Here is a 22,841-nt window from a genome sequence, read left to right on the forward strand (position 1 = left end):
CAAATTACAAAATTAACTCTGACCACAAGCTAACAATCTACATAATTTCCTACATAATACTCAAACTCTTTTCTCAAATACGCATGTAAATTAAACACTGCAAAGGTAATTCTACGTACTAAACGATCCTAGTAAGTACGTATACATACCGTTACAAGCCAGGGGTCTTTACTTGACCGAGCGGTTGTCAAACCCTGGCGCGATTCCCGCTAGAAGTCATAAGTTTACTCCAACTTTCCAAAGACTTACATACAACTTCAGTTGTAAATTAGAAAGCCCGACGTGTCCATTCTATACCTTAAATTTACAATAATTAATGGAAGACCACAGATAAAACAACCTGCCAAGTATCTATCAACCGAACATCTGCATGGTTTATCTTCATCAGGTTTCCGTACTGCCAGCCCTTCACGCCTTAGAAAATATACGAGTATCCCCTAACACTGGGAACTATTTTAATACCACCACCTTAGGCCAGTCCATGTATGCTTTCCAGGCACATTTCGCCAATATAACTGCGCCACATTTGCCCCCATGGCGACATAAACGGTATCTGCTGAGTCCCTTCTTATCTATTCCTTTGTGTAATTTACCGGTTTGCTACCGTAAATACTGTCACTGCAGTCACACTACCAATGTACACCACTAGATTTTAATATGTACTATCTTACTGCAGGGACATTCATTCAATTTTGGCCTGAATTCACTACTAGTGAACCATGGCATCATGGAAACTCACTAACACTTCACTCTGTGACGTTTGCTCCTAGTAACTGGCTAATTATTTCGGGCTAAGGATATTTCCATTGCGCCGAATTCCAATAATCACACAAGTAATCACACAAATCTAAGAATTCCTTAAAACGGGGCGCTATAACCAAATGCGCATACTCCAACTTTATTACAATACTACACATAATTACAATGCCGTAATGTTCTGCAAAATCGAGCAAATAACTTACTGACCTTTACGAGGTTTTGTCTTTCCTTAGGTTCTCCTCTCTAAGTTTTACTGCCGAATTACGAGTGGCTTCCTCGAAGTAACCCTATATTGCTCAGCAATCCTCGTAGGCGAGTCTAAATTTTCGCTTGCTAGTAAGAAGTTATGATTCGGATTGAAATTGTTATCAGACCCTCTATCTCAAGTCCGATTGGGTGCCGCTTTGACCCGATCCAATCAAACTTAGCGGACAATGTCCTTCTCGCTGACTGTCCACGTGGGGACAGATTTAGAACACACCCCGGTCCCTCGCGGGTTCCTCTGATCTTAGGACTAAGCTGTAACACATAGGTGGAAAGTAGCGCGATCCAACGCCTGTGCCGATTCAAGATGTCGTGTCTTCTCTCTTGTCACAGTAACCTTGCGTAAGAGATTAAATCTAGCCTGCGGCAATGTTTAGACATCAAACCATGGCTTGCAATAATACCTTAGTTTATACACGACTTACAAACTGGGGATGAGCAAACGTGACAGTATCTATATATAATAACGCTGATGATGTCATTCTTAATCAGCAAGTCATGTAACAATTTCATAACTTTTCAATCACCAGATATGTAACTTTAAAAAGAAGTTATTGCCATCTTAAAAGGAAACCCTCTTCTGGGCTGCTCCTTTGGTAATTTTTATAAACACAGATCAACTCCTTCAACATCTTGAAGAATTGTGGCTAGGTATTGACTCAACTTTTATTTTGCTACTCTGTTAACGGGTACAAGAACATGTGAAATTAAAACAATGAATAGTAACACTAATTTATATTCTTTGATTGGCCTGGATTACGCTTTTTCACGGTAAATAAAAAAAAAAGAGGTGAATAATAAAATATGATTAGGGATAATTTAACCCAAACTACCATACCGTCAAGGCATCATAAGTAAAACATTCTGTACGTATACAACGTTGAATGTCTGAGCAAAACAATAGCACCAAATTACAAGACACGAAATGTAATGTGAAATATCTGCACTGATTCTTAAATAGGTTGTGCAAGAAGTGTCTACAAGCAGCTATACGAGACTGTAGTTTTGACATACAATGTCTAGATCCAATAGTGGAAGTTTCCTCAAACCCTTCCAACCTATTTTTAGATATTTTGACATTTATTTCACAAACCATTTGAGGTAGATTCATATTAGTTTTGCGGTGTGTGAAACGAATTGACACACTTTGATTGAAATCAGATTTCGACACTCCTATGTGAAGATCCGAGAGCAACCGCTCAAGTATGGGGTCATGTTCTGGTGACCTTTGAATTAGCCAATGGAAATGCAACTTTAAGAAATCTGTAAGTGAATCAAATCGTTCAGCGATGACAGTGGAGATCGGATTTTAAACAGGTGTCATGGGACAGTTTCGTTACAATGTAATTTTTTTGTACTAAAATTTTTTAATATTAAATTAATTACATAATATTTGTAAAAACTAAGACAAGACAAAATGAACACATTATTATAAATTTAAAACAATGTAAAATATATGAAAAGCACAATTGATCAAACTTTTAATCAAATAAAGTTTCTTGAATAGACATTGACTATAACACATTAAAAGATCCGATGGCGACACATCTTGAAATGAACTGATTTAATGTTATTTCATTATTGACAACATGCTTTTGTATTACTCCACTAGTATCGGATATTCAAAGGTGCCAGCCTGGCCTCGTGTGCGGATCATCATTTTGGGCCATGGTACCAAGTTACCAGAATGTAACGTTGTCACCGCGACATGGAAAAAGGCCCATCGCGTAGACAGCACAGGTCAATTAGGACTCGCGTGACACCACCACCACCATCAACAGCAACACATAATGCAACGACGGTATAAGCTCTGCTTGATGGATATGACTTTCTCCAGGTTTCTGCGACAGCGACGAGTTTCTAATCTTTGTTTTCTAAATAAATATGTACTTTACAAACATTGCGCGATTTTCGAATTCGTTTGGTACAAGTGGTTTTTGTTTTGTTTACATCATGTGACTAATGGACTTCTGGTGTCATTTAGGTTGTTCCCAGTTCAAACATTGAAACTCTGCAATTTTCGGTGAAATGTGTTAAATTTAATCCACACTAAAATTTAGTCCACTGTATGCCAAGCTCAGAAAAAAAAAATATTTAGAAGAAATTAAAAAAATAACGCAGCACGAACACTACGTAATAAAGGACTAGAACCGTTAAAGCGTTGTCTTCAAATCTCGTACATCTTGAATTAGTTACATGTTGGTCCCACCCTCAGATTGTACTGCCACTATACTTTTACACGTATATTTAAAGCTTGAATTTTTTAAGACAAACAAAATCTACTTCAAAAAAGAAAAGAAAAACTAAACAACAAAATAGACACGAGTCCTGGTCAAAGCAACTGCCAATGTTGATGTGAGTCACTACTTGAATCCTCGATGCTTTAGCTGCAGGTACCATCTTCATCTCTCTTCGAAAAGAAAATGTGTTTGTTTCATTTCTAATGTTCGCAATATAAGTAGGTGAGTCACTTAAGAAATATGAACAGCGTGAATATGACCTATCTGTACCAGTACCTATTACCTACTATCGATCTTCATTATATAAGTCTCTGTGTGTGTGTGTGTGTGTGTATGAGAGAGAGAGAGAGAGAGAGAGAGAGAGGGGTGGGGGATTACTGTAACAAAAACATGTACCTCTACCTAGGTTGTTATCTTCATTATCTCATATATAGGTAAATACTCCAAGTTGTACCTGCATAAGCAGTTTATCCCAAAAGATATTACCTCTTACGTGTGTTTTTTTTTTTTTAATATTAAAGAAAGTAAATCTATAGTAACCAATGGGATCAGTCAGGGAGGTGTTCTTTCCTCTTTGTTATTTAATATATACATAGACGAGTTAAATCGTAACCTGGGTCAGTGTCACGTAGGGTTACGTCTGCCACCAAATTTGATGTTTCTTAACAATTTTAGTTTTGCTGATATGTTATTGATAAGTCCTTCTATCGCAGGTTTAAGGAAATTATTAAAGATATGTAAACAATGCGCATTAGAGAATGATATTAGTTATAATACACAACTTCTTTCAAATTACCATCTTCTCCCCCTGTACATAATAACGCAATGGTCTTACATATGTCAACAGTCATTCGTATTCGGGTGATAGTTTAAAATCCAGTCTGTCAGATAATGAAGATATTATGTGACATTAAGATATTTGTGCACTCGAACAAACATGCTTCTACGTAAATGTAAGAATTGTTCATTGAATATACAAAATACAATTATTCAAATCTTATTGCTACACAATATACTGTGCTCCTCTGTGGACAAACATTAGTAAATGTTTGAAATGAAAACTAGTTATTGGTTATAATAATAGTCTTCGTTTTCCAAGATGGAACAGTGCCTCCAACATCTTTGTAAATAATAATTTATTCAGTTTTGATGAAGTAATGTATTCTCAATGATGACAAGAATATATAATAGTATGAACTGTATATTGAAATCTCTATGTAACTATGACATTCATTTAAAGTCTCGCATTTTTAGTAGTTGGAACAAATTACTCTTTAAATGCGCTACTTAATTTCATTCCTAACAATGCAGGGCACAGTCCTTTTGTTGTAGATGTGTCTGTATACTTGGTTATAAAATATATATGATCTTTTATGTTTACAATGTTTTTATTTTATATTTATATTTTAGTTTAGATATACGGACTGTGTAGTCCTAAATAATCTTGTCTTGTCTTCTCTTGTCTTGTCATATTGTATCTTAATTAATCTCCTATGCCAGTGAGAACCGACCAATTTGCTCTATTCTCTATGCAAAAGACAAATCAATTTTGAACTGTCAGACACCAAACTACAGAATGAAAAAAATAATGGAGATATCTGAGACAATACAAAATAAAACTTCTAGATTAAATATGTCCATCATTATCAATGGAAGTAAACACGTTTTGTTGTATCTGATTGTAGGATATAAGCTTTTCACTTTGAACTTCCTAAACTTGTAGACAACTTTAAATGTTTTAGGAAGGAAACCGACCTACACCCTGACTCTATTATTGTGTCTCAGCTGTTTATATAATGCTGTTTACTTTAAATATTATTAATTCTTGCCTTAACATCCAAATCAGAATCAGTCTTATTATTGTCGTCAGTTTTTAATTTGTGTGGTTTTATTTATTCAAAATCTTATTCTCTGGAATTGCAAAGTGCTCAGTAATATACGTGAACTAAAACTTAATTTGAAATTATAATGAATTCAGACAAGGTTATTTTGGACTATATTAGTATGATACATCAAAAGACTATTAACACATTGCCACATTTCAAGCCATTGGCACATTAACACGTTCGAGTCTATATTCACATCAACACGTTCAATATTGAAATTTATTATATGCTCATTTTGTTTCCCCGTTAACTTTACATTGTCATACTCGTTCAGTATTTATAGGTTACTGCATTTGTATGGGAAAATATGAACGAGCTTTGGGATGGAATACCGCACGATCTTGGGAGTGCAGTATATCCTTCCGACAAAACGAGTTCATATTTTACCATATATAATGCAGTAACCTTTTTATTATATGCTCAATTTTTTTTTAAATTCTACCTAAGGTTTAATTATATAAACAAAATACACTACAAGAAACAACGTAAATGAATGAATGCCGTATTCCAAACTAAATATACAAGCGCAGATTTGTCATTACACAATGACATCATTATTAATGCGCACATAACTCCGCCCAGATAAATTTGAACTTAGTCGCGTGCTCGACGTAACTTTCGAAAGAAAATGGCGTGTCTAGTTAAAATTGAAATTTGCAGACCTCAAGCATCAACGTTATTATTATTATTATTATTATTAAACTAGTTAATTTAGTCATTAAATTAAGACAGGAGACGATATATAAAATATCGTACGAATAAAGTATAATTTTTGTTTCTTAATATTAAAACTCAAATTTTGTAAGATGATATCTTCGTATTTTTGTGTAATTTCAGTTATTAACTTAATGTATGCAGAATTGCGTATCGTTCATTAGACATGCTGTAGTCAACGTGACTGGAAACTAGCACGTAGATAGTCACGTTGAAAAAGGCATGTGTGTTGTTTTTTAATATTATTTCAGTTAGACGGGTTCTGTGCCTTTTCCTCTACAGTTTGTTGATTTAGCTATCAACAGAGAAGTGGACTAATTCTATTAATAGTTCACATTAGACGATGTTTCCAGGTGCCCAGTGTAGATATAGTCCTTTTTCGAGTTATTTTTGTTGCAAAAGATGAACATGATCAAAATTTTACTGATTTGTTGAATCTAAAATCGAAATATGGACGAGCCGCCAAAGAAGTACGTTATTCATTGGTTTAGAAAGGGCCTTCGCCTACATGACAATCCTGCTCTCTGTGAATCTTTCAAGGGAGCAAGCACTTTCCGCTGTGTATATATTCTGGATCCATGGTTTGCCGGTGTGTCACAAGTAGGAATCAACAAATGGAGGTATCAGACTCTTTTATACACCAAATATTGAATACAAATTCAAAACGCATTTGATGTGTTGTATCCGTTACCATAGACGCATTTAAAAATGAATGAATTTAATTTTAATGTGAACACTGAACCAATCAATTACAACTTTAACACAGAATGCCATTTTACATCTTTATCTCTTATAAATATATATGTTGAACTCTTTCTGTAATTATTTTAGTATGGCACTGTGGTGCATATATTTGATTCTTGGTTTTGTATTCTGGGATTTCCATAAAATTCAGTTTAATAGTGGTAACGTGCAGTTGTGGTACAACTATGTTACTTTTTATTGGTTAAATTGAAGGTCAAGTTCACTAGCTTGTTATAAATGGAATACATGCATGTAGGTCAATGTATTTATATCTTGGACTTGAGGTTTACGTAAATGTATGTGTCCTAATTTTTTGGGGACATTTTTGGTGGTAGAGGTCAGTAATAAAAAGACAGAGAACATGTTGGTCAACAGCTATTCATGATATTGGTCCTTACACCACAAAAGTCTGACGTTTTATCGATAAAGTACGGCGAAATCTCAGACAACATGAAATCACCTTATCGGTAATATAAATATACCGATAAGGAGATTTCATGTTGTCAGAGATTTCGCCGTACTTTATTGATAAAACGTCAGACTCCTGTGCTTACACTAATGTATTTGAACCATATGACTTTCAGATTAGCACAACAAAAATTTATACCAATAGTAGTAAGCCAGCGTCACCACCGTTTTGGTCTAAGCAGAAATTTTAAATTATAATTGATTATGACTTTGAGGAGTATAGCTGAAATGGAATACAAGTCAAGGACAAAAAAGTAAAGTAATATAATTTGGTATTTCATGTCAAATGTAAAATAAAATGTGCATCATGTAGGCATGGAATACATTTTAAAAAAAAAACAAATCCACTTATAAACTACTATGGTTTGATTTATTTTCATGATGTAAAATTTTTTATGGTTTTCTTTGCTGGCCCGAATCACAAATTTTAAAGGAATGCTGGCTGATTCAGACCATGACATATAATAAAAAGTGCATGTGTGTTTTGGATTTTTAACATAGCTTTAACAATTTTTCAGTCATATCACTATGATGACTGTAGTGTGACAGTTTATAGAGTTGCCTAGCACTGGGGCATCTTGCCACAGACATGTAGCATCATGTCCCATTCAGTCACATTATCCTGACATCAGGCCAACCAGTCCTAACAATAACTTTATAATGCTAAGCACCTAGCGGGGCAGCTGGTTAGTACCATTTTTATAAGTCTTTGGTATGACTATTGGGTCAGGAACCCACAACCTCCTGCATCCAAGGTGGATGCTCTAACCACTGGTCCACCAAAGCAGTCAATAGTTAACATTCTCTAAAAATATATATGTAAATAATGTCACTTGACATGTAGATTAGAAAGAGTGGACACAGTTGGAAGAGCAAAAGTGGACATGTACATGTATATAGACATTTAAAGGGATAGGAAGAAAAAGATTTTGGAAATAACCACATTTTTAAGAGAGAGAGAGAGGGAGAGAAATAAAGCAGGGCTGTAATGATTTGTTTATACCCACAATTCACTGATTTGTTAACATTTATTCAGTCCATTCATTTAACAATTATGACATAGTTACCTACAAATCAGTGATGTGCATCAAAATATTTCAGAATCTGACTTTTGAGAATGATTTGAGAACTCGTAGTTTTTTCCATTTAATTGTTTGTACCACAGTATATATCAAGCCTCCTGTAACTATTATGTAAGCAGGATGTCATAAATGCTGCCTGTGAAAGCTACATTTTCCAAACAAAATCATCCTTTAAATGAAATCCATCTGGTAGTTGAGCCTTAGAGATGAGTGCCTTTCATTTTAAAACACACCTGTCAGAGAAATCTCACGAGTTAGCAGTTAACACCTTAACAGGTTGTCATGCATGAAAACAAATATTGAAAATAATAACAAACTGCCAGAGGCAGCTTATAACCTGAAGTCTGCAAATCGCTGATAGATGGCATACAATATGGTCTTCAGCTAATCCTATGGGACAAATACCCAAAATTTTAAATGTTTCATTTTCATATCAAATTAGTTATGGATCAATGATCTAGTACTCTATCTTCAATAAAATAACAGTTGGAAGATAACTGTCAGTTTTCCTTTCATGTATTGCTTGTCAGATCATTGCAGTCATTTACTTGTAACTCGCATAACATGACAGAAAAATGTGGTATTTAACTGATGATTTCTTTTATTATCTGCATGGTAATTAACATAAACCTGTTACAACTATGTAAGGAATCAAAGTGTCATTAGCAGCAGCTGTATGGTTAAGATTTATGTAAAATGTGTCCATTTATCATATACTCATAATCCATAAAGTAACAACTTCAAACAAAATCAAAAAGATAAGCCATTGTTTCATGTTATGTTACATTGGTATTAAAACTATTAGGGTAGAAAATGTAATTCATGTAACAAGGATGGACAAACACAATTTCATTTCTCTATTTAAAATTTGTCAAATCTTTGGGAGCAAGCAATTGACAGGTTTGGTGCAGGATGTATATACACTACATCTGTTGATAATTTGTTGTATTCATTGCCTATAAATTTGCTAACTTTCTTAAAACATTTAGCCACCAATGTTAATTCTGATGTAATTAGAAAAAAAGATATTTATGTACAATTTATTAATTATTTAGAATGTTGGGTCGATAATGTATTAGTACATATATGTACTTTCAAATATTGACATGGTCCTATATTTATATTTTGTTGTATTATTTTCTTTTGCAGTGTATAATTTTGATTCTTGTGCACTTCGTTGCTTTTATGCATGCTCTCTGGCATGCCAACTTAGTTACGTTTTGGTCCTTGGTGTTGATCTGATGCTGCTTTTGCTGTAACATCTCTTGACAGTACTCAGTCAAAGTAAATTCTTTCAAATTAAAAATCTGATTTTTAAGTAAAGCATTGTATATTGTTAGACAATAGACAAGACTCACAGTTTAAATATTTGCATGTGAGTGCTCTCTTAAAATAACAATACACAAGAGTCAGTAAACAGTAATACAGTTTTATTACTACCATTTTTGTTCTATCAGTATTATGTGATTTGCATACAGATTGGTCAGAAATTAAAATTTTGATTGTACTGCAAAAAGACCAACTGTCAATATTTTTCAGTCATGTCATGAGGATACATTGGTATAGAATTCCAGTTATTTTATTAACATTACATCATAATATGGATAAACACTTCCAGTCCGTAAGTCCTATTTAAGGCTGGTTTTGATTTCAGTCATAAAAAAGCATCTTGAAATTGCAGAGAAAATACTGGTGTTTCCACACTGAAGTCTTTCATTTTCGTGATCATCATGTATTTATAACTAAAGATAAACAATTTCTGTCAAGACTGTTTGCTTAAGAATAAGAATTCTCTTATTTTGTCCCATACCACAGAACTTGCTGGTTCTCATAACAGTCACATAACATATTAATTACTTATGAACATCTTAGAAAGCATCATGATCAACTGTAAACAACTCTGATTGGTTACATGATGGTTTTCAACAGTAGGTTAGCAAGTGTGCCATGTGCAAACTGAATGTTGTATGCAACTGTTTGAATTTTCAGTAAAAATAGAAACCCAAAATTTTGCTCATGTAACGGTGAAAGTGGACAGACATAGACAGTTCATCTATAGATATGTAAATTTGTCAAAAGTTGAAGATATAAAAGTATTTAAGTTTTCTTTATTCATTTACAGTATAAAATGACTCCACAATAGACATCTTACTATTTAATTTACTGAAAATATTATGACAGGGCAAGTCATTGAATATTATGTAGTTGGTTGGACAGATACATCTCATATAACAGTGGGGTGATAAAAATAATATTTTTTTAAAACATTATTTCTGAAACCAGCAGACAATTTTAACAGGTTAGAAATCATAATACACAAATTTGTTACAAACATCCATAGTTTTATGTACTTGCAATGATTTTAAAAAATGATTTTAATTTTTTATGCAGACAAGTAATGCCCTATTTTAATCTGTCTGGAATGTAATGTTTTCAGAAATGACAGGAAATTAACAATTAAGAAACATATTTTATGTCAAAACTGTTTTTATTATCACTGTAGCACATGAACATATATAATACATAATATTTACGAGCAGTTAAAGTCTGAAATGCTTTTCACATCAGTGTGCAAACTGCTTTTATTAATAAGAACAGTACAGGGTTGTACTCACTGATAACAATGTACTGTCAACAAAGATGCATATGGGGACATAAAATTGCTGTCATGTTGAAGTTTGGCTCAGGCAGTTTATGAGTGTTGTTCCAGCTATGAAGGTTCAGTGTTGTAATCTTATATAGGAGCAACTCCAATTTTACTGATAACAACTTTGAGAGTGATGTGTGTTAAATTGATCAGTATTAATTGACATGTTCAGATATAATATTCATAAACATCAAAATCTCTAGATGAATATTTGTGTGGGGCAGTAATGCTATAATTATTAAAGTTTCTAGCCCCCATTAACCAAAATGAAATCTTCTTCACTATCTTGTACTCTCTGTGGCAGTTGAGGTTTATGAGTCTATGACAAAGCTGTTGAGGGAGATGTATGTGATTTCCCATTTGAACATATATGTTGAAAATTGCATGGATGTCTGGCCCATCTAACGATGTGGAAATGTACTTTATTAGAAGTTCAGTACACATAAGAGTCATTTACAGTCAGTGGATGAAGGTATTTTACTAACTTCAGCATAAAATGATAAGTTGTGTGCACTTAATTTTTCAATTTCAGATTTCTACTTCAGTGCTTAGAAGATCTTGATTCAAGTCTGCGGAAGGTGAATTCCAGACTTTTTGTAATTCGAGGACAGCCAACAGATGTTTTCCCAAGACTTTTTAAGGTAAAAATAACATTTGTTAAAAAACAGAGCTCTTTGTAGTCAGGGTCCCTGTTTCCAGGATCTCTAGTTTTTGGTCCATGGACTCTTAGTTCTGAAAATGTGCTCTGTCTGTTTCCAGTGGCCTCATGTGGCCAAGTGGTTTAATGCACTCGCCTTTACCAATCACAACCATCTCACCTGTGTCCACACGTGTTCAAGTCTTGGGCTCAGGCATAGTGGGTATGTGACAAAACTGCAGGCAGCTTCTTTTGGATTGGTGGTTCTTGTCTGGGTTTTCTTGGTTTCTTCCTCCACCAGTTATACTGGCCGCCATGTATAGCCTATCCTGGGCTTAGAAATGCATTAAAACCCAAAACAACAACAACAGTCTTTTTCCATATGCCAGACTCCTAGCTTTTATTGAATAGGGACCTTAACTACCGTTTTCAAAATGCTACAGAGAGCTCTGAGCAGTAATCTCAGTGATATCTATGCCTTGCCATGTCTGTCATTTGCACAAGCCTGTTATCACTACTCCCAAAGTACTATATATGGGGGTGGGGTGAATCTGCTATATTATGGCAGCCAGGTAGCTCCAATTTCGGTTTGCAGCTCCCAGAAATTTGATTCTGACACATCTAATTTGACAATAAATCTTGCCTGTCATAACTTTTCCCGCACTCCAATTATATCTGTTACATGTGTTGCTATATTGGAACTATAATTGTGCCTTTTATCTTACCAGAAATCATCTTAGTCATTCAAAAGCTTGGCATTGCTTTCAGGTACAATTCATCATATGGTAATAAAGTCAGGGTTGAAGCTGGACACTAATGTAACAACCAAATTATGTTTTTAGCCAAAATAGGCAAAGTTGGGGAAATTAGTGGAAAGTGAGTGGAGAGATTTCAAAATAGTCACTTTACATTAATGTTCATGCATATTTTCCACACAGATTAAAATAATAATGAAAAAATATTAAGAAATTATTCAGTATTAAAAATTTTTGATATCACTTTACCACATTTATTGTATAACAAAACAACAACCTCTCTAGTCTCAGTTGATTATGGGCGAATGTTTTCATAGCAGAGTTCTTCTTTTCATATGTTTTTATGATGACATATTGAATAAAATTATATATTTTTTATTAACAGTTTAAGATGTGTCCACCTCACCATAATTTTCATCAGATTAGGCAACACAATTTTTATTTTTTTGTAGTTTTTCAAATTTCCTGTGTGAATTGTTGGCAGGAATTCCCTACATAGCAGTGTTATTTCTGGAATTTAAGATAATCAAATGAACATCAGATTGATTTATGTTGGCTTGGTCAGTGTGTTGCAAAGAATCCTTTCTTTCAAAACAAAGAACTTTAGTTTGATTTGAAACTAATTAATGGTGCTGTATGGCACTTTATTTCAGCAATACCTGTAAGTAACAAACAGAATTATTATATTATGGGCTTAATTATTTTTTATTAGATGACTAAACAGATAAATTTTGTTTCTACTACAACTACTGATTAAAAAGGCAGGTTTCCACAAAACAAGAACATAATTATATAGCTGTCATTAAAATTTTGTTTATAATACTAATGTTTTTATCTAATATAAAGGTGACAACTAAAATTAGATTGCAACAAAGTTACAGGTATCACAGGTTTAAGAGGTTAGATACCATAAGCATATATGTTAAAAAAATTCCTAGGTATGCTTATTTTGCCATGACAAATTCCCAATTGTAAGAAAGTGGTCCCCAAAATGTTATTGCTGAAATCATCCCAGTATGTATATTATTTGCTAGACTTGTCAAAAGTTTTTAACAATATACTTGTCACAAGTCCAAAAGTATAGAGTATTCCTAATGAATTCCAGTGGTGTTCCAGTTTTGCATGTGTTGATGTGCCAGTAGTCTCAAATGTGCTAATGTGCCAAAAGTTGTGATGTATCATAGTGATATAATTCAAAATGCCCATGAATGAATTTACAATAATCCCAAAATAATAATTTAATCCGAAGGTATTGATCACTTTGAAATTACAGCAAATAATTTAAATAAAAATTCTCAAATTAATACTGAACACAACAATAAGACTGATTCCACTTTGGCTCTTGTGATAGGAAATGATAGAAAATGAGTAATGCTGATATAATCAACATTAACATAAAAAAAACTAAAACACAATTTGAGAACCAGGATGAAGGTCAAAAGTTAATTTCCAGAACATTCTAAGTCATAAACAGTCATAGATCCCCAATATGTCATCTTAATTCTAAGATCAGAATCAAAGTTGTATCCAGAACTCACAGTTAGTAAGCTTGTTTATGCCACATAATTATAGACATGAAGGCCCAATTCCAGACCTCATTTATGGATAAAGGACAATCACACAATACAAATGAAATATTTATAACATATAATCATTGGTCAAATATACATACATAGATACCTATAAACATGCATGCAGGCAGGCAGGCTGAAATATGTAAGTGCTTCAGTGTGTATTTTCAGTTCTAAATCTGGTTTCTGATTCAACCTTTGTTATCACCCATTCTAATAAGTAGACGTTATCACATATTCTAATAAATATACATATTTAATTTCATAGTTCCCCACTCCTGAAAATTTTTCTTTATAAGCTGATAGAAAATTTGTTCATTGATAAACTACATGTTTTTTCAAGTTCCTTTGTTGAGGAATTTAACCTGTAACATTATTGATACAACCTCAAATTATTTTTTACTAGCAGATTATGATTTTAAGGCAAAATCACAGGTTAACTCTTACTTAGTTGGTGTTCAAAATGAACCAGTAATAGAAAGGATCCATAATTCCATTGGTCCTTCTTTCTAATACTGGTTTATTCAGTACTGATAAATCTGTGAGATAGCCTGTGTTATCCATTGCCAACAGTTTAATACAATAAAGGGCATACTTGTACAGCACTCAGTTGCGATGATGTCATTCGTTGGAATAAATTTGTTACATTGTGGACATGGTCATGATTGCATCATGGTAACTGGTAGTAACATTGTTTGAATGGTAAATTTATTACAAGGCAGAATATTCTACAACACCCATGGACAATCTTTATAATGTAGGCATTTAATGAGTGACTGCCGAGTTTACCAAGACCATGATGAAAGTTATCTATTAACAGTGCCAATATGAATTGCAGATGTTGACACTGCTAATCTGTACTTCGTGATTGTATAGGCTGTTTCTGAAATGGCCAACAAATCATGGGGAAAGTTATTTTCTTTTCAAGTAAAAGATTTGAACCATGGAAATGTCAACAGTGTCAACAAAGTCCTAAATTACAATGGTGCCAATCTGACAGCCAGTATGACCAGCTTAGCAGTGATGTTGAAAATCTTGTTATTGCTTCTACTCTTGAACAGGAAGTCATACCAGTCTGGGATTTCACTTGAAAACTTCTTTATATGGTGTCTCATTGGTCTTAAATAAAAATTGTGCATATCTGACACCAAAATATAGCTACATCTTAACAACTTTTTGTGATCCATTATGACCACCATGGCAGCTATCTTAAAAATCATGTTTTTTGCTACTCCTCCTAACTGGAAAATCATAATGTCGTGGGGTTTTCACCAGAAGTCCTGTTATGATGTCTAGTTGGTCCTGAATGAACATGAACATGATGACCATCTGACCTCAGATATGTCTGCCACAATGAATATCCTTTGTCACTAATTTTCTTAAGACATTAACCCCTGGAGGTTTTTGCCATTTTTGCCTGAAAATCAAGTAGGAAACACATTTTGAAAGCTATTTCTGGATAGATTCGAAAACACCAAATCCCCAGTCATCTTTCAATACCATACTGCCTAGTTGTGTTAGAAACATTGTTTTTCGTTGGCTATTTGACTCGCGCATGAGCAGAAGGGTAAAAGTTGGACTTTGTTTTTTCTTTTTTGTTTTTTGTTTTTTTTTTTTTTGTTTTTTTTGCTAAACGGAGCCATTATTTTCGTATGGAGACCACTCTTTATTCCAAATGCCCATCTTATCCTACTTTTTGCAAAGGCTCATCTGTCTGCTTGCAGTTCATACTGGTTTGCCTTAGATCTGAGACCAAAATGTCTAAAATCCGGCCACAAAATGGGATTCCGACCACGGGCGAATTTTGCGTAAAAAGAAGTCGGGTCCAAAAAATGAGGTTTTTCTACCTGTATTTTGTAGTGCAACTAGATATTCCAGATTATTTGGTATCATTGTAGAGCTACATCTGTCTACCTTTCTATAATACCATCCACGTTAGTGTATCATGCATGACCATGACGCTACAGAGCTCAGCAGTAGGTTACTACCTCCTGCCCTGTAAAGTCGTCGCTAGGGGTTAATGTGTTAAAGATATTTTCATATCAGTATGGAATTTTCACAAAAAGTCTTCTAATGGTGTCTACTTTTTCTTAAATGGTACTGATCATACATGTAATATAGCTGCCACAGTAGCTGATATGAAAATCTGTGTTGCTCATAATAATAATGACTTTATTTAAAGAGGGTAAAACAATTAGCTGAAGAACTAATCTACCTTGAGACCCTCATACAAAGGAATTTATTTATTTTAGCTGCATCTCTGAAGCTACTGGATATATTGGGTTTGGAAGCAGGAAATAGAGTGGGCATTTCTAATGTCAACTGGAATACTTTTCCAGAGCATAGTTCCAGAGTATTGGAAACCTTCTTTGAATAATTCCTTATTTGGTTTGGGAACTTTATACTGTTTGGTAGACAAAGATGGCAGGTGTATTATCAGGTAGCCTATGCTGGAATAGTGATTGTAAATATTCAGGAGCACTATTATTGGATATACTGTACATTAATTTGGCTTTTCTCATGAATACAGGAAGGTTTTCAACACTTAGAAATCAAAAAGTAACAAATGGTCTTCATTTCCTGGACAATATTTTTGGCAAGTAGAGTATAATTTCCTTGTAAGAACTTGTTTTGTATGTCATACTAGTCAGCATTATGGTCCTGTCCATCATACCTTGGGCATATAGACCAGAACAAATCAATTCTTAAAAATGTGTTGGGACATTCAGGTTTAAAACAGATCTATATCTAGTTTAATTTTCATTTACTTAACTACAGGAGTGGCACATTACAACCCTCTCTTTTGAGGAAGACCCTGAGCCCTTTGGAAAGGAGCGAGATGCAGCTATCTCAGCGATGGCAAAGGAGGCAGGAGTGGAAGTTATTGTCAGAATGTCTCACACACTCTTCAATCTTCAGAAGTAAGTAAACTATTCCGTCCTTTTTATATAATCATAGTGTCTGCCCATTCATCCATCCTTTCTTTTGTCCATCCATCCTTTCTGTCTGTCACTCAGTAGTGCAAAAATAGTCTTGCAGTTTTTGATGGTACTGCGATGAAATGTTATAAATGTTGTGGTCGTCACCAGAAGCTGTGCATATTGACAAATCACTTTGCTCCTGTAATCATTGTTTTGATGTCCTTTTTGTCTGGTAATAATGTATGATACAGTCTTGTCAGCATAAGTAGTCATGCAGTTTTTGATGGATTAATGGCTTTAAAACAAACAAAATACCTTCTGACTCCTGATTATAGGTTAATGTGTAGTTTTCTGGTATATTGTCTCTGTCATTTTGTTTCTCTCACAATTTTCTCATTTACACAACAGAATTATCACAGAGAACAATGGAACTCCACCCCTGACCTTCAAAAGATTCCAGTCCATTTTAAAGACAATTGGTCCACCAACAAAACCTGTAGAGACAGTTACGCTGACAACCATAGGGACAGCCAGAACACCAATAGAGAATGACCATGATGATAGATATGGTGTACCCTCATTAGAAGAACTTGGTAAGTGTGACTTTGAACAGGTCTTGTTATAAGCAAATGATATGACTACATGCATTTGCAGGGTTTTGTCTACTGTATAAACTAAAGAAGACTTTTAAAAGACTACTGTAATGTTACAGGAATAGAAAACTTTTGAAAATCCATTTTTGTCCCGTTTTCTGTCATGTATGGGCTAGATAATTTTTCAGAAAGTATTTAAAACAAATTGAGTACTTCTGGCTACATTTCATGATGCTGACCAGAACATTTGTTGAGTTAAAGATACAATAAAATTCACAATGCTATTTCGAAGGAAATATAGTAACTTTGGTTTCATGAATATTAATGGCATCACTGTAGGCTATTTGAGAATACCAGCAGTAGGGAAATTGCATCACTGATGCTAAACTGCTTTTTCCAGTATTGTTTTGAAGAGAAAGAGAGAGGCATATGTATTCCATCACCTAGTGATCTTAATAAAATATGCCCCTGTATGTGAAAGAGATTTCAGCCCTTCTTTATGCTGTTTGTTTGTTACTACCCATGAAGCTTCAGTCAGAGAGAGAAAACAGTAATAAATCATAAATTGAAACTATTAAAATAATACCATACTCCTTCAGAATTTAAATATTCACAATATTTATATCCATATAGACTCCATTTAGGTTAAATCCCAAAAATGAACATTTAGCAAGCTGCATAATTTTCTTTGCAAGTACATCAACCTCTCCATTCCCAACAAATAAGAATATATGTTTTATCAGTAAACGAATGACATTGTACACTTCCTTTAGTTAAGCAGAATGTGGTTTTGATCTTTGCTCATGCTAGTTTTTACTTTGAATGACTCTTGTCTGTGAGTGCAAAGGTGTCACTTGTTGAGAAACTTGAGTAAGCACATGGCATTTCCTAGCATTACATAGTACTGTATCTAAAAGTACCTTATAGGTAGCCTCATTTCCCTATTGGTAGCCTCAATAATTTGATTTGGTCTGCTAAATCTTGCCCTGAAACAGGTTCTAGCTGGAATGACCTAACCAAAGCTGCAGTGTATTTAATTAGCAGGTAAATAACTCTGCAAAGCCATGTGGTTCTTGGTACAATGGATTTTATAATTAAACCCAGAATGAATTGTTTACTCTGGTATTATTAATAATGGAATATAGTATTGCCCTTGTACCTGAGTAAGATTACAATCATCTAGAAAACTCTCATATCAGGGCATATTTTATTTGATCACAAGGTACAAGAAAAAAATGTATTGGAAAAACACCTGTCTTTGTCATGGTTATTCATTTTCTAACTTGTACATTCTACTGCACATAAATGTTATCAAATTTAAACAACAATAGTGCATGCTGCTTTAGTGCAATTACATCTGATGCATGTGAATTTAATACTGACAATCAACCATATTTTTCTCAATGTCAGGTCCTATATTTTTTCATCCTTGATCTCCTCCACAGAATGATAATTACTTTTACACTACAGTTTTTGTACATCTTTTTACATATGAAACATTACATGACATACAGTAAAACAATCTGAACATATGAGTCAATTTGGAGTATAAGACAGCTCCGACTTTCTGATGAAAAAGGACTGACTTATAGGCTGGCAAATATGGTATACTTTTTTACCACTTAGAATATGCTTATACCTCCCATGAGGTTGGCAGATATAATATTCAGTATTTTGGGGGTTTTGGTGAATACTTTTGTATACAATCCATGTATATGACGCTTATCTAGAGTACTGGAGCAGCCAGCTGAGTAAGAAATGACCTGGGTGCCTATCATTCCTGAAGCTGTCAAACGTTTTGGAAACATCCACCAAGTATCCATTGATCCTAATGATTGGTTACCCAGGTACCCGATCAAAGAGAAATTGTATTAAATGTGAACCTGAACTGCTTTGTTGTAGGTTCATACAAGCCAACCCCCAAGAGAGGTATAAGCATAGTTATTACAACAGCTTTTGTTCTAGAGTGAACCTCTCCCTTGATAACTTGCACACAGCAGGGTCCAGAAAACATTATCCACACTGTAAGTGAGGGTGTGAGTTACTGAGGAACCTCCAAACATATAAGAAGTGATGCCATCCCTGCTGGGTATCAGAAAATGATGAGGGGGGACTGGGCTGTTTAATTGCTGATTACTCATTCTGTAATTGTGTTTGGAATAACTGTCACTGTAGCACCTTTTCTAAAATATTTGTTCAATTTTCTGTTTAAAATTGCCTTTATTTTCAAGATGCCCATCCTCTGAAAGGTCAATAATATTATTCCAACCGGTTTCAACAACCTTCACATGTTCATGAAAACATTATTTATTATGTCACTGTTATTTGCTGTTATTGATTAGCCAGGATTCCTGCTTTGTATTATCTGCAATGTATTCCTCTATAGCATAGAAATCAGGAAACCAGTATAGCTCTTCATTCAGTTCACAACCAAACAAGATTTCTTTTTTCAAAACATAGGAAAGTTTATTTCAAGAAACAACTGTCAACATTTATTTGTTCTATTAGTAAAATATTGATGCCATGATTTTATTGCTAGTAGTACTAATCCTTGTGTGACAATTTAAGAATTTTGCATTATTGCAAGCTCTGAAACTCAGTTCTTCACAGTATCTGTGCAGCAAAACTCTATTTCACCAAGTATTTATTTTGCTTGGTTGCCTTGCTATCTTTGATCTCATTTGTAAATGAGTAAGCTAATTTAAGGTAGTAAAATTATATTACATACAATATTTATAATGGTATTCAATTGATCAATTAAAATGAATTGGCCTGACACAGTCAGGGCAGCTAGTTCTTATGCAGGTAGGATTTGCATGCCTTTTAACCTCTCTTTTATACCACCCCTTTATTTGATACAGAAGACATAATTAATGTGATAATAAAAAGGAGCTCTGAGTTAAATTCATTGCAACAATACAACAGATACTTCAGATATCAAAACATGATCAGCACTTAATTAGGTTCATACAGAAACGCTTACAGACAATACTGTTACGGTAGATTTACATATTTCATGTTCAAATACAAAAGGGCACATTGCATTTATGATGATAACATTTAAATTGAATAGAACCAACACACAAATTTCACTTGTTCAAAAACATATTGAATTGTTATTGATTTATTAAAGTGCTGCCTCCAGTAGGCATTAGTGACATTTTCATTGATTGATATTTTGTTGAATATTATTATTTATAATGTAATTGATGTTTGGAAAGAAAATTTAATAAAATATATTATTTCTTATTAAAAGTTGATCCACACCTGATTCCACATCATAAGTGGGTTTTCAAGTTTTCAGGGTGTGAGTTACCTATGGAGTGATGTAAGTCCCTTGACCAGACTTTATGGATAGGTTATGGTTGGGTAATAAAGAAGTGTGTTGTGATGTGATTTGGATTTTTAACGTAGCTTTAACAATTTTTCAGTCATTGCTATGATGTCTGCAATGTGGCAGTTTATAGTGATGTCTAGCACTGGGACATCATGCCGCAGACATGTAGCATGATGTCCCACCCAGTCACATTATCCTGACACCAGGCCGACCAGTCCTAACACTAACCTCTTAATGCTGAGTGCGAAGCGAGGCAGCTGTTAGTACCATTTTTGTAAGTCTTTGGTATGACTCGGCCGGGGATCGAACCCACGACCTCCCGCATCCGAGGCGGACGCTCTAACCACTAGACTTGCGGAATGGTCGGGTAATAAAGAAACCTATTGATTTGGGAATATATAGGTCAGAAGTGAAGGTAATGTTAGGTCTAATAAGAAAATGGTTTCCGCACAAGTTTGTTTAAGACTGAATACCATGATCAGATATGAAGGTCATTGAAACCTGTTCTTCAATAATCTTAAGAATGAATAATGCCATACTAAAGCCATCATAGAGGACTGTTAAACACAAGGCAGGCACTTGGTACACTTCTTTTTTTGTTTTAGGTTTTGATATAGATGGACTGAAACCCTCAGTGTTCCATGGCGGGGAGACAGAGGCACTTCTCAGACTTGACAGACATCTGGAGAGAAAGGTGTGTAGTTTTATTACCTCTCCTGTGAAGCAAATATATGACATAACTATCACCATTTTGACAATGTTGTCTTTAGTTGTTAGTGTAGGTTTTGGCATTGAGGTTTTGGATTTAGCTCTTTTTTTTTTTGACAGTTGTTTACACAGCCATGAAATTTGAAATGTGTATTTATTGTGGAGGGTACTCTTCATAACCAACAAAAGAAGTCATAGCAACCATCTTTCTGTGCCTTATTTATTATACCATTTTTTTTTTTTTTCCTCTAACTATTGCATGTATAGTCAAAACTTGATTGGTGCATTTATTTTTAGAGATACCTCTCAATGGGAAAAAGTATATCACAAAGAAAAGTATATCACAGTGACCTACATTTCTTTCTCTAGTGCCTATCAGTGTTTGTGGTTTATGGAGCAGATGACGTTGCAGTCTGCAGAATTCTTGTCACAAAGTACTAAAAAGATTAGTATATGCTGCATGGTAATTTTTCACTGTTGCATTTTGTATAGTGCCTAAAATACAATCAGTCCAAATATAACCTTTGGAATGAATTCTTAAAGTCATGTATGTTGGTAATGGTGAATGGAACAAATATGACGTCTGCTTGTCAGAATATTATTTATTTTTTTTGTTTCAAATAACATTTAAATTGTCCAGGGCTTGGTAGACTTTGGATAAACAGTTTGTACTGAATTATAAATGGATATGCTCATTTAGAACTAGCATTATGACCAACATCTTAAGTCTGGTTTGTTGTTGCGTGCAGTCCTTGTAGATTATTGTGGTCTATGCTGACCAATGAACATATGATTTTAAAGTAAATATTGCAGACTTTGACTTTGCATTTTGCATGGGTAGATCATGGTATTTGCTATTTCTTCTGATAATTACTTCTACTGATAATTACTTCTAACAGAATCTATAGACCCAGATCTGCTGGCACATTATGCAGTGACAGATCTGGGTCTTTAGTTTGCAGTTGATCTGTCTTGTAAGCAAGTATATACATGTCAGTATGATAATCAATGCTTATTGTTGAATTTGCAGGCATGGGTCGCCAGCTTTGAGAAGCCTAAGATGACATCACAATCACTTTTCCCCAGCCAGACAACAATCAGTCCATACCTAAAGTTTGGTTGTGTGTCCCCAAGGCTTTTCTACTGGAAGCTGAATGATCTTTACAGACGGGTAAGAGAATTTCTATTTTGGAACACCATCTCAATCTCCTTCTGTCTTTTTATCTTTGTTTCTCTGTTCTGCTGTATCTTGTTCATTGTTTTTCTATCCGCAAGCCCATCAGCCTGTATTTTTCTCTCTCACAGCCGCATTTTTCTCTCACATCCTGTGATTGTAGGACATATTCAAGGCAGGTAATATTGCCTCTCCTTTGATCATGATTCCTTGATACTTATATATGTAAACAGATTTTAAATAAGCTGTAACAATTTTTATATGCCTGTCTTTGAAAGGAGCATAATTTGATATGACCCTATCTGTTGGTTAACTTTTCTTTTTGCCTATAATAACTTTTA

At 34.3% G+C, this 22,841-nt stretch overlaps 1 protein-coding gene across 5 annotated transcripts in view; it reads left to right on the plus strand.

Annotated features, from left to right (window-relative positions):
* Positions 1-6,204: 6,204 nt before the first annotated feature.
* The window catches only part of LOC149786714 (cryptochrome-1-like), a 51,190-nt gene continuing 34,553 nt past the window's right edge, over positions 6,205-22,841 (plus strand). For all 5 annotated transcript variants that reach the window (XR_016425014.1, XR_016425015.1, XM_089977213.1 and 2 more), the window contains exons 1-6: positions 6,205-6,483; positions 11,337-11,445; positions 16,546-16,688; positions 17,097-17,281; positions 21,224-21,312; positions 22,357-22,497. Coding sequence is in view for 3 of the 5 variants with exons in the window: in XM_089977213.1 (XP_089833339.1) it covers positions 6,314-6,483; positions 11,337-11,445; positions 16,546-16,688; positions 17,097-17,281; positions 21,224-21,312; positions 22,357-22,497 (837 nt within the window). In the remaining 2 variants the exon portion in view is untranslated. The remainder of the gene's footprint in view (positions 6,484-11,336; positions 11,446-16,545; positions 16,689-17,096; positions 17,282-21,223; positions 21,313-22,356; positions 22,498-22,841) is intronic.

Source organism: Sinohyriopsis cumingii, chromosome 12 (genome assembly GCF_028554795.1).
Source record: "Sinohyriopsis cumingii isolate HCF-2022 chromosome 12, ASM2855479v2, whole genome shotgun sequence".
Taxonomy (NCBI): Eukaryota; Metazoa; Mollusca; class Bivalvia; order Unionida; family Unionidae; genus Sinohyriopsis; species Sinohyriopsis cumingii.